This window comes from Diospyros lotus, unplaced genomic scaffold, assembly GCF_014633365.1.
Source record: "Diospyros lotus cultivar Yz01 unplaced genomic scaffold, ASM1463336v1 superscaf1, whole genome shotgun sequence".
NCBI classification, from domain to species: domain Eukaryota; kingdom Viridiplantae; phylum Streptophyta; class Magnoliopsida; order Ericales; family Ebenaceae; genus Diospyros; species Diospyros lotus.
This window is the reverse complement of record NW_026267104.1, coordinates 5,481,860-5,500,289: the sequence shown is the minus strand read 5'-3', so window position 1 is coordinate 5,500,289 and position 18,430 is coordinate 5,481,860. Positions and strand designations below refer to the sequence as shown.

At 38.5% G+C, this 18,430-nt stretch overlaps 2 protein-coding genes and 1 non-coding gene across 4 annotated transcripts; 2 read left to right on the top strand and 1 right to left on the bottom strand.

Moving 5' to 3' along the window:
• On the top strand, positions 1–4,601 carry LOC127792988 (urease accessory protein G). Its single transcript, XM_052323708.1, has 7 exons — positions 1–208; positions 292–495; positions 1,476–1,536; positions 3,183–3,384; positions 3,550–3,671; positions 3,771–3,875; positions 4,248–4,601. The coding sequence occupies exons 1-7, from the start codon at positions 114–116 to the stop codon at positions 4,329–4,331; spliced, it is 873 nt and encodes a 290-aa protein (XP_052179668.1). The 5' UTR covers positions 1–113; the 3' UTR covers positions 4,332–4,601.
• A 430-nt stretch (positions 4,602–5,031) lies between these two features.
• LOC127792989 (uncharacterized protein At4g18257-like) lies at positions 5,032–12,411 on the top strand. 2 transcript variants are annotated; one of them, XM_052323710.1, is made up of 4 exons: positions 5,032–5,523; positions 10,858–11,178; positions 11,590–11,755; positions 11,986–12,411. In XM_052323710.1, the coding sequence occupies exons 1-3, from the start codon at positions 5,237–5,239 to the stop codon at positions 11,744–11,746; spliced, it is 765 nt and encodes a 254-aa protein (XP_052179670.1). In that variant the 5' UTR covers positions 5,032–5,236; the 3' UTR covers positions 11,747–11,755; positions 11,986–12,411. The 2 variants fall into 2 exon arrangements, with proteins under 2 accessions (XP_052179670.1, XP_052179669.1); XM_052323709.1 differs by having other exon boundaries at positions 5,034–5,523; positions 11,590–11,775.
• Positions 12,412–17,663: 5,252 nt separating this feature from the next.
• TRNAR-ACG (transfer RNA arginine (anticodon ACG)) lies at positions 17,664–17,736 on the bottom strand. Its single transcript has one exon. It is a non-coding gene; the product is annotated as a tRNA-Arg (tRNA).
• Positions 17,737–18,430: the final 694 nt, after the last annotated feature.

Here is an 18,430-nt window from a genome sequence, read left to right as displayed (position 1 = left end):
TGCTGCAGCCTGCAGATAGAATTTCCCCTATCCTTATCCGTCGCCTCCTCGTCTCCCCTTCTCTATCTGCTTCTCAAAACACTTCACTGTTCCAACCTCGAAGACCAGCGTCAATGGCATCCCAAGATCACCACCACCATCATCACCACGACGATCACGATCACGATCACGATCATGATCATCACCACCATCAACATCATGACCATGAGTAAGGTTTCTTCATTCTTGAAGCTCACATTTAGGGCTCCATTGTATATGTTTCGGTTTAATCTCAGCTGAAAGCGTTTGCAGCCACTCTCACGGTCAGGGTGACTCATCTGCAACGTCGTGGGTGGGGAAAGACGGGAGGGTGTACCATAGCCACGATGGACTCGCGCCACACTCGCATGAACCCATCTACTCCCCTGGATACTTCAGCAGAAGAGCTCCGCCTCTCTCCAGGAACTTCAATGAACGAGCCTTCACTATTGGCATTGGTGGACCTGTTGGGACTGGGTATTTCCCTTTTCCCATCCATTTCTACTTCTAGTTGTGTTCTTGCTGCAGTTCCCCTATGCTTCGCTAGTTCCTTGATGCTGGTATGAATTTGGTTAGTGTTAGATAATGTTGGGGGCAAATGTGTTATTTAGCATTTCCTTTGCTTGACTCTGTAGTGTCATGTCTTTGCTCGCTTGTTGTGCTTGATCCATGTTTCCATAGCTTTGCTGCCTTGATGCTAGTATTATATACTAGATTGGGGTCTAGATGATGAAGTGCAGTTGATGATAAGGACTTGTTTGAAAGTATAAATTAGATCTGGGCTAGATGGTGATGGGGAACAGGTTTTGTTGGCATATTCACTTTGTTTTTTGGACCCTCTTTACTGTCACGGTATTTCGTAAGGTTCTAAATCTTTAGATTTTGATCATTAAGTTTTAAGCTCGTGGATGGCTGGAGTAGAGATTAATTTTCAAATTGGTTTCTGTTATATTTTAAGGAAAACTACCTCTTCTTATCCTTATTTATGTGTTATTTTGGGTGAATTTCAGGTTCTTTGCTGTCAATTTGCTACAAGTTGGGTTCTGAGCTTCGAATACTTTTGCTTAGTTTATAGGCTTGGATCTTCTTATGCTTTGTCTGGATCCAAGTCTATTTATAATTTTATGAAAAATTTAAATATATAAGCAATTAAAGACAGTAAAAAGATCTACATTTAGGCTATGTTTGGAACAAGGACTTTTTATGGAAAGGAAAAGGAAAATAACATAATATTGCTTATGTATATGCATTTTTGCATGTGCATAACAACATCCATTTTTATTACTTTTTCCAAACTTAGCACTACAGAATACTTCTAATTATGTAGCTACAAGTAGGCTCATCATTCTCATATAGTCTGATGTATGGGTGCATTATATCATTTCCCAGTATATATTGCTTTGTATGGAATTGCTATTTGCTACTAATGGATATCTTTCTGTTTTTTCCCTTCACAGAAAAACGGCCCTAATGCTGGCTTTATGTCGATCCTTGAGGGACAAGTACAGTCTTGCTGCAGTAGGTGTCATGAGTACATCCATTCAATATTTATGAATTTGATTTTGCATGAATTATATGCATCCAAGAAACTAAACTGATAATACTTTGAACTTGAGAATTTTTTATTTAATTTGTCATTATTTTGTAATTACAAATCTTTTACCTTTATACTCAACTTAACCACTAGCCTTCTTATGTCCTCAACTTCCAAAACGATAAAGCAGATATATCTTTTGGTGTATTGAAGTTGTTGTGGAACTTCTAAAGCTGCTCCTTAGCAGTGTTGTTGACAGAGTAATACCAGGACTGTGTAAGACCTTAGTAAATGAATTCATAAACACCAAAGTGTCTAACAAGGAAACAGCATTCCTCTGGACAGCTTTTGTAAGTTGCAGGTTAACCTTCACAAGTGTTACAATCGTGCTCTATTTGACCTCTTCATTATCTAAAGCTGCCTTTCCCATTTCAATGGTTATGTTCTTCACACTCAATTTGAAAGAAGATAGCTTGATGTTTTCAATTATGCTTCCTTTTGCTTTATATCCTCTCCAAGGTTTGGTGCATGCCCAATTGAAGAACTTTTTTTTTCCCCTAGACATTTATACTATATTAAGATGGCTTATCTGACTAGGTGCGTTAATTTTGATTTTTCAAGAGATTTTTCCTTAGTCTTACCCGCCTGATTAATATGACTTTGGTGGATTTCTGCATTTCTATCTCCTGGTGATGCCAAACATCTCTAGAGATGAAATTGCCATTCCTTTTTTTCCATGATGGAACAAAAAGGGATATATATGGATGTATATAAAGAAGAATGAAAAACTTCACTTTCATTGGTAAAACACTGCCTTTTGGTGCTCTGGTCCTGTGAAAACTTCTTTTTCTAGCACTCTGCAATCATATCCTAATTAGGGTTTAGATGTCCTGGGCTTATTTTGGCACACTGAACCTTGTGGGAATCTTTGATATAGTGCATTTATTATAAGCAGTTCAGATACTGCATTTTCAGCTCATTCAGATGTCACCATCTATTACAACATTGACTATTATCTTCTTAATCAGAAGAATACTGGTGAGCTATAAAGTTCCAAACCTGGTGCTAGCAATCAGGCTTCTGCCGCATCTCTGCTGAAAGCCCATCCCTATGCGCGGGAGTAAGACTACATTGAAGTCAATTTTCTATTTGCTAAACAAAAGAATATATCACTTTCCTACAAGATATTTCAATTATATGGACAGAATTTCCTCATGGAAGATTAAGTCAACAGTGCTTCTCTTATGCTGTTTGTATATGTACTTCCTTCCATAAATCTGTTTCTGCAAGTGAGCTCATCAAAACCAATTAGTAAGCTATTTTTTGAGACATTTCTACTTATTGTCCATCCAAATATGTGACAAGCTCTATAGAATAGGATACATTTCTGTTGCCAACATGTAGATGACCTTGTTTCAGGAAAAAAGCTTCTAAATACCAGAGTAAAGATTTACCCACTTTGTTGTGCATGTTGTCAATTATGGATTTTGGAAACAATTTTAGACTGGCTTTCTAATAACCTAGATCTTTTCTACACTTGTTCCTTTGGTCACAGTCTCGAAGTACTGAAGTTTGACTTGATGGATATAAATCGAAAAAGTTAATTGCAAATCTCATGGGGTGGTTTCAGGTGACGAATGATATATTTACAAAGGAGGATGGTGAATTCTTGGTGAAGAATGGTGCACTTCCCGAGGAAAGGATACGTGCTGTGGAAACTGGTGGCTGTCCACATGCTGCCATTCGTGAGGACATCAGCATAAATCTTGGCCCTCTCGAGGAGCTCTCTAACCTGTACAAAGCAGATATACTTCTCTGTGAATCTGGGGGAGGTAATGTTTAAAAGGTTGTGCCTTTTCTCACTTGGGCTTCTGCAGAAGCAGACGATTTCTTATAGTTAGTCATGTCCATAATTGCCATGATGATCTTGGAAAGCCTTGCCTTTGAAAATGTTTTCAGTTAAGGTAAATCTGATTTATTTAAATGGTTGTACGCAGATAATTTGGCTGCCAACTTCAGCAGGGAACTAGCTGACTATATCATCTATATTATTGACGTATCTGGTGGTGATAAGATACCTCGAAAAGGAGGCCCAGGGATTACGCAAGCTGATCTTCTTGTATGTGATTGTACCACCATGTCTATTGTTCTTTTGACAAATTTCACAGAATAAAGATAATGTCAGAAGATCTGATGCAAGTGGGTTGTTCGACTGTAGGTGATAAACAAGACTGACCTTGCACCAGCAGTCGGAGCTGATCTGGCAGTGATGGAGCGGGATGCACTACGGATGAGGGATGGGGGGCCATTTGTTTTTGCTCAGGTACGCTGAGCATAGTGCTTTTGTTGCTCAGTAGTTGATAACTTGATATCCGTCTTTTTGCTCCAATGTTGACAGTCAATGTAACTTCCAATTTTGAAGTTCATAGGCATTGTTTTCCCTTGTTTCAGATGCAACTTTTGGGCAAATAGCATGTTTTTACTACAAGTCTAGAACAAATCATGCTATGTCGTTCATAGTGATAGGACGTTCCACTTCATGATTCTTGTGTTGTCTGGGGCAAGAAGCTCTCTTTGGTCTGTCATCAATAATGGATAAAATCAAGAATATGGATACATTGGCCCTTAATTTTGCACATTCACTATATTTTGTCGCGATTTCACATTGGTAATAATTGAAGCTATGCACTGACAGGTGAAACATGGGGTTGGAGTGGAAGAAATTGTCAACCACATTTTGAAGTCCTGGGAAGCCGCAACAGGAAATAAGCGACACTAAGCTGGCCTAGCAGCTGCCTCTGTGCAGCTGCATTTAGCAATTAGGAAGATGGTATTAGTTGAGCCGCGCAGAGCTGGTCCAGTCCAGTAGAAGAGTAGATTATTTTGAAGTGTGGGTGGTTTATGAACATTTTTGTCTGTCTTTTGAATTGGCACTAGAATGCATCCATTGTGACCTGAAGAATCTGCGAGATTCCTTCAGCATGTATCTGTATTTGAATCTGATGTTAAAACCTATTTTTATTTCAGTGGTGGATTCTCTCTTCTTGCCCTTGCCCTTGCCTGCCAAAAGAGATCAGGTTTTGAATCAAAAACTTGTCATTGACTAGGGATTCAATTTTTGCGGGCTTCAACGTGGGAATAGATAAAAAAATAAAATAAAAAAATACATATAAATAGGGTGATAGATGTAGCAATCTTCATCCGAACTTGACTCACATATATTTAATAATTATATTTTTATATTATATTATATTAGTTTACCAAATTCTATCATAAGCCTTCTTAATTTTTTTTGAGACAAAAATCTGAAAATCAACAACGATTCATAGAAAAGAAAAAAGAAATTTGTAAGAGAAAAGGTGGGAGATATCTTATGAATAATAATAAAAAAGAAAAAAAGTCTTACTCCATTATTGTATTTATTTTATGAAATTAAAAATCCATCTTTTCAATTCACCTTCTCTTTTATTTTTCCGTCGTTAGGATACCCTAGGGCTAGGGCTGAGCATTCATTCTTTTCCTTTTCCTTTTCCTTTTCCTTCTGCAAGTTCAATATAAACCCAAATTGTAGTGCTCCTTGTGATCTTCATCAATAACTTGGTGAAGAGGAATAACTTATTACGATCACACGCAATTCAAATTCTGTCATCTAGAGAGAGAGAGAGAGAGAGAGAGAGAGATAGAATGGGGGAAGAGGAGGGAGAGAAGAAGAAGAAGAGGGTGGTGGTGGAGTCGTTGGGATGGCTGACAGAGTCGTCCATCATGCCCAAGAAGCACCGCGCCATCGCCGGCGTCGGCCCCTCTTCTATCCTCGATCTCAAGGCCCAGCTCTACAAGTCTCAGGAAGAGTCCAAGCGCTCCAAGGACCAACTGCCCTCCGCCTCCGCCGACTATCACCGCGCCAAGAAGACGATCGCTCCCCGCGATCCCCTCTCTCTCAAGAACTCCGGCGTCGACGCCCGGGCTTTCAAGTACGCCTCCGCTTCGCTTCCTCTCTCTTTTTGTTCTCTCAATTATTCCTCGTCAGAATTAGGGTTTTTAAGGGACCGCCCATCGTATAGGCAATTGGTTCAAGGAAGGTTCTGAATAAAATCTAGAAATTAGGTTAACAAAAGGCTCGAGAGAATTGCCTATTCTTCAATCCAAAAATTGTTTCTAGTAAGATCTCCTCAGATGTTAGTTCCAATTAATGCACGATAAGGAATTACACCAGTTAATGATTCTCACGTCAACATAATGATGTTGGTATCGCGCTTAATATCAATATAATAGTTGAAAGGGTAGCACACAATATTAGGCGTGTTTATATCATGATAAAGTAGCAGTTCTGTGAAAAGATTGATCGTCATTTTATGACAGCTACCAAGTCCATAAGCAACCAGAAGATTAATTGATCAACTCTTGAGTAACCTATGAAACCGTCTCTTCCAACTTCATTCCGAAATGTAACTTCTTGAACCACTACAGAATTGAAAACTTGTTTCTATTTGCCGGGTCAAATTATAAAACAAGAAAATCGACTATGGTAGTTACAATTTATTGCCCGTACATAAAATGTTGATAGAATGATTATGTGCATATAAGTAGCTGATTAGTGGCGCATAGTAATAATTTGTGTGTCAGGGTTAAGGGCTTGCCTATTTATTCTGTTGGGGAATTAGCTGTTGATGCTTAGATGTTGGGTCTAGCAGTTGATAGTTGACCGAGTGTATCCAAATGGGATGATCTTGTGGTATTTGTATTTGGTGACATTTTACTTTGATGGCAAAACTAGAGCAAGAATTAATTCTGAACCTGTGGAGAGGGGCTTTACCCAAGAGCCTATCTCGTTGTAGTTCTAGAAACTGTTTTCTATTTTGAACTAGATAAACTTAAGAAAATGGATTTGATGAATTGGTTCTGGAAAACTTTTTCATGGATTGATCCCAACACCATTATTTTAGGTCAAAGCAAAATGTTGTTCTCACTAATTTAAAAAATAATTACCATATGAAAATGAAAACTACATGAAAATAAAGGCCTTAGAAAGTTTCTAGAACTTTTGGTTTATAAAACAGTGGAAACAGAACCAAACAAGATCCCAAGGCTCTAAGTTGGGCAAGAGACAAGTCATGAAGTTTAGTTTTAGAAAAATTAAGTGGAAAAGATATGGTGAACTTGATAGCAAGCAGATACCTGAGAATAACAATTTGTAAAGGGTTGCAACTTCCAACTTTTGGGGGACTTATCATCCATATAAATAAGTTGATTGGAAATGCATTACCCAGATTAAAGGTGGGGAGATAGATGAATAGAATCTTCATTTGTGTCATGAAATCATGGAATACTTGTTAAAAGAAAAAAAAATTGTAGGCCTAAAGATGTTGTGTACAGTAATGCTTAACAGATATAACTTTAAAAAGTATACAAGTCTTTTGCTGCCTCTGTGTTTTAGGTAAGTGTCAGGAACCTAGGTTTAACCTAGGTTTTGAATGGAAATTGGTAGAAGTTGAGAGAGAGAGAGAGAAGGAGAAGGAGAATTCAGACAGAACAGAGAGAAATCAGGGAGAAAGAACCGAGAGGGAGAATAGACAGAGAATTCAGGGAGAGAATTGTAGAGAGAGGACTTGAATTCAGTTTATCATTCAACAACCCTATTCTCTAACTGATCTAGTCTATTTATAGGTTGTTCTACATTTCAGTTAGTTGTAAACTGAAAGATACAATATGAACAGCTACAGTAAAGTACAACACAGTAAATGCATTGAACTTCAACTACTATTATATTTACTGTTATATCCTTGAAGTCGTGACAATCCCCCCTCGTTGAAAGATTCCTTATCCCCAAGAAATTCAACAACTGCGCTGTCGTGTCTTCATCAAATCCCTGTTTTCACTATCTGGTTCATCCTTCACCTTATCTTGTTCCTTTCTCGTTTCTTTTTCCCCTTTTTCTTTTTCCTTCTGGACTTCTTCTCTTTTTCCTCTTTTTCTTTTACCCTTTCCAAATGATCGGTATTCTGAGTTCTCCTAAAAAATCTGTTTGCTTTCCTCCTAACAGAAGTTCCAGTGATTTCTTTGATCTTCATGCAGTCATTACGCCTTTCTTCAGTCTCCAGCTTCTTTCTCTGGTCCAGGTATTCGTTGAATTCCTGTTTATGCTCACCAAAAGTTCTTAAAGCACCATACCTCTTGTCCTTGATGATTACTCGCATTGTCTGCTCCCATGTCCAATTGGACTCAACACTTACGGACTCCAACAGTGCTTTAAAAGCATCTGTTGCTTCCTGCTTCCTTGCGTGCACCAAAGGTTCATTTTCGACAAATTTCTCCTCCAATGGTGTCGCAGTGACTTTTCCTGCAACTGCTATTCCTTTTTTGGCATTCTGATTGTATATGAAGAGACGAGAATGCTCCACAGGTTCCTCAATGGCTAAAACATGTCCCCCATATCCAGATTTAAACCTCCTGTAATGATTTTCTGGAGTCCAAAGGTCCAAAATTCCTAGTATGAGGACCTCATTAGCCTTATGATCAGTTTCCTTAGAGTCGATATAAGATTGTTCTGGTCCGAATTGCTCAATCTCAAGGAACTCTATTATAACTTCATTCAATCCTAACGATTGATTGTCTGAATCAATCATCTTATGATCAAAACTTCTGAGATAGTCATCTTGAGCATCTTCTTCAGAAACTTCTTTTATTAAGGAATCAGGTTGTTCCTTTAGATTTACTTTTTGAAAATCCTGGACCCTTCTTTGAATAATTGGATCAGAATATTCTCTAGAAAGTAATTCAACTGGAAGACTAACCTGATACTGTTTGTCTATCATAATCATGATTTTGTCCAGCTTTTGATTGATAATAGCAAATCCTTCTGTAAATGTTCTGTCAATTATCTATACATTTCTTTCCAAGGTGTGCTCAGATTCTCTGGTTGCCATATTCTCCAATTACACAACAACAACAACATATCCAGCCTTTATCCCACTATGTGGGGTCGGCTACATGAATTCTAGATTTCCATGTATTTCTGTCTTTTGTCATATCCTCATTTAGATCCATATATTTCATATCAAATTTTAATGTCTCTCCCAAAGTCTTCTTGGGTCTACCTCTACCTCTTTTTGTTACTAATTGTTCCATTTCATCAACTCTCCTCACAGGAGCGTCTCTTAGTCTCCTTCTCACATGACCAAACCATCTTAGTCTAGTCTCTCTCATCTTCTCCTCGATTGGCACTACTCCTACCTTATTACGAATAATTTCATTTCTAATTTTATCCTTTCTTGTATGTCCGCACATCCATCTTAACATCCTCATCTCCGCTACACTCGTCTTTTGCTCATGCTGGTATTTGACTGCCCAACATTCTGAGCCATATAGCAAGACTGGTCTTATAGCTGTCCTATAAAATTTTCCTTTCAATTTTAATGGGATTTTACCATCACATAACACCCCCGATGCATTTCTCCATTTTAGCCAACCTGCCTTAATTCTATGTGCGACATCCTCGTAGATTTCTCCATCTTTTTGAATCACTGATCCCAAATATCGAAAATGGTCTTTTCTTTGTAAGATTTGGTCTTCTAATTTTATTATAACATCATCCACTCTTGCATTTTTACTAAATTTGAATTCCATATATTCTGTTTTCTTTCTACTTAATTTAAATCTCTTAGATTCTAAATTGTTTCTCCACAACTCAATTGTTTCTCCAATTGCTTCATGTAAATGCCTTCTGCCTTCTCCACAGTTCAAACTCTTTGAAAATTTGCCTCTGCTCACCTTCAGTAAGAATCGCAAGTCAGCAACTTAGGATCGGCTGCTCTAGATTAATTGCTAAGGATCACCTAGATCAATTGTCACAACCCGGTTGTGACTGCCCCGCCCTCCTACTAATCCGATGGGGATTGGTAGGGAGATTCGGTCCTCCACTTGGGAATGGAGTCGACAGTAAGGAAGAATCAAGAGAATAGAGAATAGAGAGAGATAGACATAGAGAGAACTAGAGAACGAGTAGATGAGAGAAGCAGAATCTCTTGATTTTCATGCATGCCTTTCCCGATTGCACCATAGGCATATTTGTAAGGCCGTTGGAGGGGTAGATTCCCCTGACAGGTGGGCCCTCACCCATAACCGCATAACAAACTCTGATTCTAACACATTCTACTAGATCTCTAGCACACTACGGTTACAGCAGAAATGATAAACATATAATTGAAGATCACAACTAGCAAAAATTTAAAGAAAGGACTCCTAATAGACTGCCTCCGTGAGATCAATCAGCCTGGAATCATTGGAATTCACCTCTGAACTGCTTCCAGTACTCGCCTAAATCATTGGAATTCACCTCATTCTCCAGTGAATTCAGAGAATCAATTGGATCTGTCTCCATTAACAGCCGAGAATTGTCAGAATCACAGCCAAGAACTGTTGGCCTGCTTCACCTTCAAAATTCAAACCTTGATCAGCTGCTAAGAATTTCTAGAATCACAGCCAATAATCAATCGGTTCTGATTCCAAATGTCAGGAACCTAGCTTTAACCTAGGGTTTTGAGTGGAAATTGGTAGAAATTGAGGGAGGGAGAATTCAGAAGAACAGATGGAGAATTCAGACAGGATAGAGAGAAATCAGAGAGAAAGAACTGAGAGGGAGAATAGATAGAGAGAACTCAGGGAGAGAATTGTGGAGAGAGAAGACTTGAATTCAGTTTATCATTCAACGACCCTATTCTCTAACTGATCTAGCCTATTTATAGGCTGTTCTATCTTTCAGTTGGTTGTAAACTGAAAGGTACAATATGAATAGCTACAGTAAAGTACAATGCAGTAAATGCATTAAACTACAACTACTATTATATCCTTGGGGTCGTGAGGGTCTTACTGGCTTGTAGAGAGGTTGTCTGTGGTCTGATTTGAGTAACTGGACCTTGGTCACTACACTGCTCCAAGGCCAACTCCCATAGAGTACATTAACATTTATGGGGAATGAATTTGGCGTAATAAGAAGGATAAAGATCATCTGCTATGTAGTAATCTTTGTTTAATAAATGTAAAGATCAAGAATATCTGTTTCACTCTATGAGAAAACATACTGAAAAAAAAGGAGGGGGGGGTGTGTGTGTGTAAATTATACAAATGGTTCAACCTACTATGGATCACTTGATCACTCTAAATTTATTTCTTCTAAATAATGTGTTGCTGGAAAGTTTTTGTCTCGCTGGATCTTCTCTTGTGGTCATTTCTACTGTTTGCTATGCATACTAATTCAGGTGGCTCTCTGGCCCACTTGAACTAATCATGTCTTTCTGATGCAATTCCAGGGATAGACTTGAGCTCAAAGCAGTCAATGATGGCTCAGCTAGCTATGCAGCACTAGAGAGAAAGGCTGAGATATATGAGAAGTTAAGAAAGGGTGAGCTCTCGGATGAGGAGGATAAGGAGAAGTATTGTGTTGATTTTTTCCATAAAAGCCTAATGCAGGAAGAATCAGAGCAGCCTCAGGGTCGTGATATTTCTACTATGGAATCTCCAGAAGATGAAGATGGTGACAATGATGCTTCAGTGCTGCTTCATACGCAACCCATGGGCCTTGGCCGTACAGCTGCAACAGTAGACAATGAGGAGCATAAACGTTTAGTAAGGTAATCTATGGTTTTTGGTAAGCAACGTTACGTGAGGTAATCTATGGTTTTTCCTTGGCAATGTTACATGAACTATATTTTCAACAGTTGACTAGCAACCCTCCCCTCTGTGATTCAAACAAAAAAGAGGAAAGATAATAGGCGGAGGGAGTTGCTCCATAAATGGGGAAAATGATTAAGATATGTTTATAGAAGAACAGGCATGTCTGATAACAGAAACCAGGATTCCAATCTGTCATGGATTTTTATAAGCCATCTTTTTATCTTTTTTTCTTTCTCCAGTAATAATTGCGAGTTGGTTATCTGCTGTTTCTTTTCCATTTCTTGATCTTTTCTTTTGGTATGTCAGAGTGATGTCCTATGCTGCAAATTTGACTTTAGTTTAATTGTTTTGCTTATTGTTTCCCTCAGGGAAGTTCATGAAGAAGCAAATTGGGCAAGGGAAAAAGTGTCTGAACTCAAATTACGGAGGCAAGAGCAGGCTGTAGCTCGACGGGAGAAACTAAAACAGGCGTATCTTCGGAAGCAGCTAGAGAAATTGAAGGCTAATAAAATCAATCCAATGTGACTCGTAATGGTGATAACCCAACATTCTTTGTAAGAATACTATTCTGTCCGCAAGTTAATAATCTTCTGTGTTCTCTTGCCCTCATTGATCATGTCCATTCATAGGTTGCATAGTGTTACAGAAGTGACTCCATCTGAATATATATACGTGTGTGTGGTGGTCTTTTACGTCAATCTCTTTTCTTGTTTGTTCATTTATGTACATAATAAGGGGTTTCATGACAAAATATATGTGGTCAGGTGGATGCCCTGAATCATACCGCGGACTAATTTCTTATAGCTGGTGGTGGTTTGAGGAGAGCCATTCCTGCACCTGAGGAAGATTGTGGCCAGGAGATTCAAAGCCTTTCCAAATTCACTGGGTATGGAACTTGAAGCTGCAAAAATGCATCATGTCTGATCGGAAGCCATTACTAGTGCTTTGGGATGGGAGGAATAGGACTTGATTGTCCTCTCAGTTGACTGAATCACAGGGACTTGCTTAGTTGTACAATTCGCTGCACCTTGCTTTTATGGAAGCTCTGAGCCTCTGATAGTCATCACCTCCATTGTACTTGGAAAGGCTCACTCAGAATTCATTTATGCCTTTTGGGTTGCAAGAATAGTACAAAAACACAACATTTTAATAATATTCGCATCTTGCCCAACTCTTGGCACCTACCTGCACAGGAATTTCTGTTTTCTGCTTTAAGATTGGCAGTTTTTTGCTCTTATGTAAACTACCATTTCTTCATCCTGCAATAGATAATTAGGAAAACCCTGCAGGCTGTCTGGCTTTAATTTGCTGCTTGTTATGGGAATAAAATAATTTAGGTATTTTACCAAGTGTACAATACAAGAGTATATATATATATATATATAAATATTTAAAATTAATTACACTAATATCCCTTATTTATTTTATTTAACACTCCCTCTCAAGCTGTAGCATGTATATTGAGCATGCCCAGCTTAGTACAAATATAATTTACACAAGAATCTTTAAGTGATTTAGTGAATAAATTGACCAATTGATTGTTGGAATTCACATATGTTGTAATTATCTCCTTAGAGAGCACATTTTCTCTAACAAAATAACAATCAATTTCAATATGTTTGGTTCTCTTGTGAAACACAAGATTAGAAGCAATATGCATTGTAGATTGATTGTCACAAACTAATTGCATAGACTTAATCTGTGTAATTCTTAACTCTTCAATTAATTGTTTCAACCAAACTAGCTCACATGTTGTTATGACCATTGCCTTATATTCAGTTTTTGCACTAGATCTGGCGACAATAGTTTGCTTCTTACTTTTTCAAGAGACTAAATTTCCACTCACAAATGCACAGTATCCAAATATGGACCACCTATCACCAGGTGATTTTGCCCAATCAACATTCGTATATCCCAAAATTTGACTGTGCCCATAATTTTGATACAATACACCCCGACCAGGGGCAATCTTAATATGTGAAGAATACGAATCATTGTATTCCAATGGCAGTCACAAGGTGAATCCAAGAACTGACTTACCACACTTACAATAAATGAAATATCAGGACAAGTGACTATGAGGTAATTAAGTTTCCCAACTAGTCGACAATAGCACCCAGGATCAGAGAAAGGCTCCCTCTGTCTCGGTAACAGCCATATATTTGGATCCATAGGGGCATTGTGGGCTTACATCTAAGTAATCATGTCTCCTCTAACATATCTAAGACATTTGAGAAATATAGATGCCTTGTTTTGACTGAGCTACCTCAATGCTCAAAAAATATTTCAAATGACCCAAATCTTTAGTCTAAAACTATTGGTGAAGATGTTCCTTCAATTCAGTGATACCAACATTATCATCCCTTGTAAGTATTATATTATCAACATATACCACTAGAAGAATGTGGCGGGCCAATTGAGAGAATAAAACACAGAATGATCAGCATCACTCCGAGTTAACCCAAACTCAAGAATAGCTTAACTGAATCGACCAAACTAAGCTTGAGGAGACTGTTTTAAACCGTATAAAGATTTTTGAAGGTGACACACCAGCCCAGACTCCCCCTAAGCAACAAAACCAGGAGGTTGCTCCATATACACCTCTTCCTGTAAATCGCCATGAAGGAAGGCATTTTTTATGTCCAATTGATGAAAATGTCAGTGAAACATAGGAGCAAGGGATAAGAAAATGCGAACAAAGGAAATCTTAGCAACATGAGAAAATATATTGCCATAATCAAGACCAAAAACCTGAGTGTAGCCTTTGGTAACAAGCCGAGTCTTAAGACGATCAATCTGTCCATCAGGGCCAACTTTAACAGCGTAAACCCAACGACAACCAACAATAGACTTACCCTTGGGAAGAAATACCAAGTCCCGGTGGAATGTAAAGCAGATATTTCTTCAACCATAGCAGCCCGCCACCCTGGATGGGAAAGAGCTTCAGGAATAGATTTAGGTAGAGAAACATAAGATAAAGATGAAACAAAAATAGAATATTCAGGGGACAAAGAATCATAGCTAACAAAATGTGAAATGGGATGGAAAGTGGTGCAATGATAAGTACCTTCATGAAAAGCAATAGGTAAGTCAAGATCAGAAGCCGAAGGCGACGAACCAAATGAGAAAGAACCAATCGGCACAGAAGATGAGTTAGGAGATGGCTCCCTCGGACTAGCGACGGCAGACGGTGATGGTTGGGTCACAAGTTGTGGACGTCGTTGATAGACCTAAAGATCAAGGCAATCAAGGTGAGAGGTAAAGCGCAGTGGAGATAGAGATGATGAAAGGTCAAGAAAAGAAACAAGCAAAGGTAAGCCAACAGACACTGACTTGGGGATCTCAAACGAAGAGCGAAAATAAGAAGATGTCTCAAAAAAAGTAACATCTGCTGAAACAAAATATCGAGTTAATTGAGGAGAGTAGTAACGATACCCCTTCTGAACGCAAGAATAACCTAGAAAGACATATTTGATGGAACGAGCGGATAGCTTATCACGACTTGGGGCAAGATGATGAACAAAGCAAGTACTCCCAAAGATACGATGGGGAAGAGAATATAAGTGAATTCGAGGAAAAAGAACATAATCAGGAATTTGGTCATTAAGGATAGAAGATGGCATGCGGTTAATTAAGTAACATGCAGTTAAAATAGCATCATCCCAAAATTGAATCGGAACATGCATATGAAGAAGGAGCGTGCGGGCTGTCTCAATTAAATGACGATTCTTGCGTTCAGCCACCCTATTTTATTGTGGAGTTCCAGGACACAAAGTTTGGTGAAGAATCCCATGAGATGCCATATAAGATTTAAATGGGAGATACAAATATTTAAGAGTATTATCACTATAAAGAACACAGATAGGCAAATTAAATTGAGTTTTAATTTCAGCACAAAATATAGTGAATACTGAAAATAATTCTGAACGCGTTTTCATTAAATATAGCCGTGTAGTGTAAGAGAAATCATCAATAAATATTACAAAATATCAAAAATCGTCTTTTGAACTGACACGATTAGGACCCCATACATCTGAATGGACTACTAAAAAAAGAGAACTAACATGTTTATTGATTGTACTTGGGAAAGAACTACGACTATGTTTCCCAAGTTAACAAGACTCACACTCTAAGGAAGAAATACGAGAGAGACTAGGAACCATCTTCTTAAGATTGGGAAGAGATGGGTGCCCCAACCAACAATGGACCTATAGTGGGGAAGTAGTCGTCGTGCACGCCACTGAGGAAGCAGGGGAAGATAGATAATAGAGGCCATGAGACTCAAGCCCCGTGCCAATCGTCTGTTCGGTCCTCTTATCCTGCATAATAACATAATCAGACAAAAAAGCTATAAAGCAATTAAGATTACGAGTGAGTTGACTGACAGCAAATTAAAGGAACATTATGGTAAGTGGAAAACATATGACAATGGTAAAGTAGAGAGAGGTGATGTTGTGCCAATACCCGTGACTGAGGCTTGAGAGCCATAAGCCAATGTAATAGGAGGTAGAGACTGTAGAGTTTGAATATGAGATAAGAGAGAACGATTACCAGACATGTGATTAGTGGCACCGGAGTCAAAGATTCATGGGCCAAGAAAAGATGAGGACTTAGTAAAACAGGCAGTAAGGTTACTGGTGTCAGATAGGGACATGACAGATGAAGTAGCCTGTTATGCTACCCGGAACTGAAGGAACTGAGCATACTCTCCCTAGGAGATAGTCACTGGTGAGGAATCACTAGGTGTGATAGCCTAATCCTTTGAAATACCAACAACCATGTTAGCAGTACTGGTTGCCTGAGATGGACGACTATGTAGGAGATAACAAGTCTCTTTAGTATGACTAAGACGATTACAATAGGAGCACTGGGGCCGATGATAACCATCACCCCAACGACGACCACGATCAGTCGGGGTCGTAACAAGGGCAGAGTGATCTCCAAGTACGGATACACCACGACTAGCAGTAACATAAGAGGCTCTAAGTAACCTGGCAAATACCTTTGTCAAAAGTGAAAAAGAAGCACTGCCGAGAATCTGTGTCTTAACGGATTCGAGTTTCGGTCGAATTCCATGAAGACAGAGGATAATAAACATGTGATCATGATGTTGCTTTTGTTTCTTGATATCTGTATCAAATGGCATCAATTCGTTAAAATCAGTAATAGAAGCTTGGAACTTACCCAAATATGTGGTTATATCCAAATCAAACTGTCGTAGATTGAATAAAGCACCAATCACATCATAAATACGAGTGATGTCACTTGTATACAACTCACGAGCCTGAGTCCATAGAGCACTACACTCCTGAAGAGGTTAAAATATTGACATCAAGGTCGGCTCAATAGTCTACCATAGTAAACTCAGTAACTATGCATCCATTTTCCACCAAAGAGGTTGATCTACTTCAGGAACAATTGAAATAGTTTTTGATAAATGATTCTCAAGACCATGTCCAAGAAACTAAATTTCAACTGCAGATGACCAAGCGGAATAATTCTGTCCACTCAATTTCTCCGTGGTAATAAGTGGTGTGCCCAAAAAATAGGGAATAGTTATAGATGTGGACATGGTGGAGTGGTTTGTGGATGAAGAGTGTGCTGGTGATGAAGACATGATGTGGAAAGAGCAACAGATCTGGAGCAGGTTACACAATCGAAGAGAAAAAAGAACAAATCTGGAACAACAGTGGTTGGATCTAAGCAAGAGCAGCCTGATCTGAAAATCGACGTCAGATTTGGACTGGCAAGGCGACGACGACTGGAGATCAAAGAAACTGCCGTGAAAGCTGGGGCCTACTGGCCTAAAGAAGAAGAGGCCGTAAGATTTGGGCACAATTTGGGCCATGCGAGCTAGGTGACGGCGGATTTGGGCGACAACTATGTGATCTGGGCGACGACGAATCTAGGCAGCACGATCTGGGTGCGCGAGATCTTGCCACACGATCTGAGATATGGCCATGTGATCGGCGACAGCGACAGTGGTGGCTGGGTCTAGGGTTGGATTAGGGTTTATGGCTCTGATATCATGTTATGGAAATAAAATAATCTATGTATTTCACCAAGTGTACAATACAAGAGTATATATATATATATATAAGTATTTAAAGTTAATTATACTAATACCCCTTACTTATTTTATTTAACATTGTTGATATAAGTTTTTATAAGTTAATCCTAAAATACAAGCCTAAGTCAAATTAAATTTCAAATTATTAACTTATACCGAATGTTGCCTATTCAAGAATCACAACCCAGTCGTCCAATTGAACCAGACTTTTTAAGCAGACTTAGAATTAGAAGTTCAATAAAATTTTGAAAAATAATTTGAGAGTATTAGTGGTTTGAAATTTTATTTAAAAAATGATATTAATTTTGAAAGAAAATCCTTTTTATAAATCACAAAGGATAAAAAATGACCAAAACCGAAGCCTCAGTCGGTCGACTCCGCTGGGGATCGAACCCAGAATCTCTGGTTCCGTAGACCAGCGCCTTATCCATTGGGCCACGGAGTCCCGGATGTTAACACAGTTGTATCGAAAAGATAATAATGTGAAAAAAGGCCCAGTGGCCAGTGCTATTACAATGATTGAGAAAAATCGAGATGAGGAGTTGTTCATTTCGGTCTAATTTAAAGAAATTAATAGTTTATTAATAATACATCAATAATACATCATGTTCTAATCTCGAGAGTAGTCCATCCCTCAAATTTTTGAATGATAAATCCATCATTAACATTAACATGGTCTGTCCATCTTCACCACTAATCCAATACTTGCTTTTATGGTCTATTACCAAACGGGACCGGGCACATCATCACCAATTGTTGTTGGTACAAACTCATTACTAAATCCCTCCAAAATTTTTCAATCTGCCACCCACCCACATGGCCATCAAAGAAGGCAATCAACATTTTTTCCAACATCAAAACACTACAAAGAACGATCCCAAGACTCGGATTAGTAAAACATTGGAATATTTTGTTTCTATAATTAAGAGTTTAAATCTCTTTAAAAATAAACCCCACATATAAATATGAATACCAATTTCTGTCTGTTCGCTTAAGTTAAAACACAGGTTGACACAGAATAAATAATATGTAAATTAAAAACATCATGTGCTGGGAGATTAATGTTTGAAGAGTCCCCATAAAACTAGCCTGGAAAGGCTGCCCTCCCTTCCCCCAATCATAACTTTGCTATTTTATAT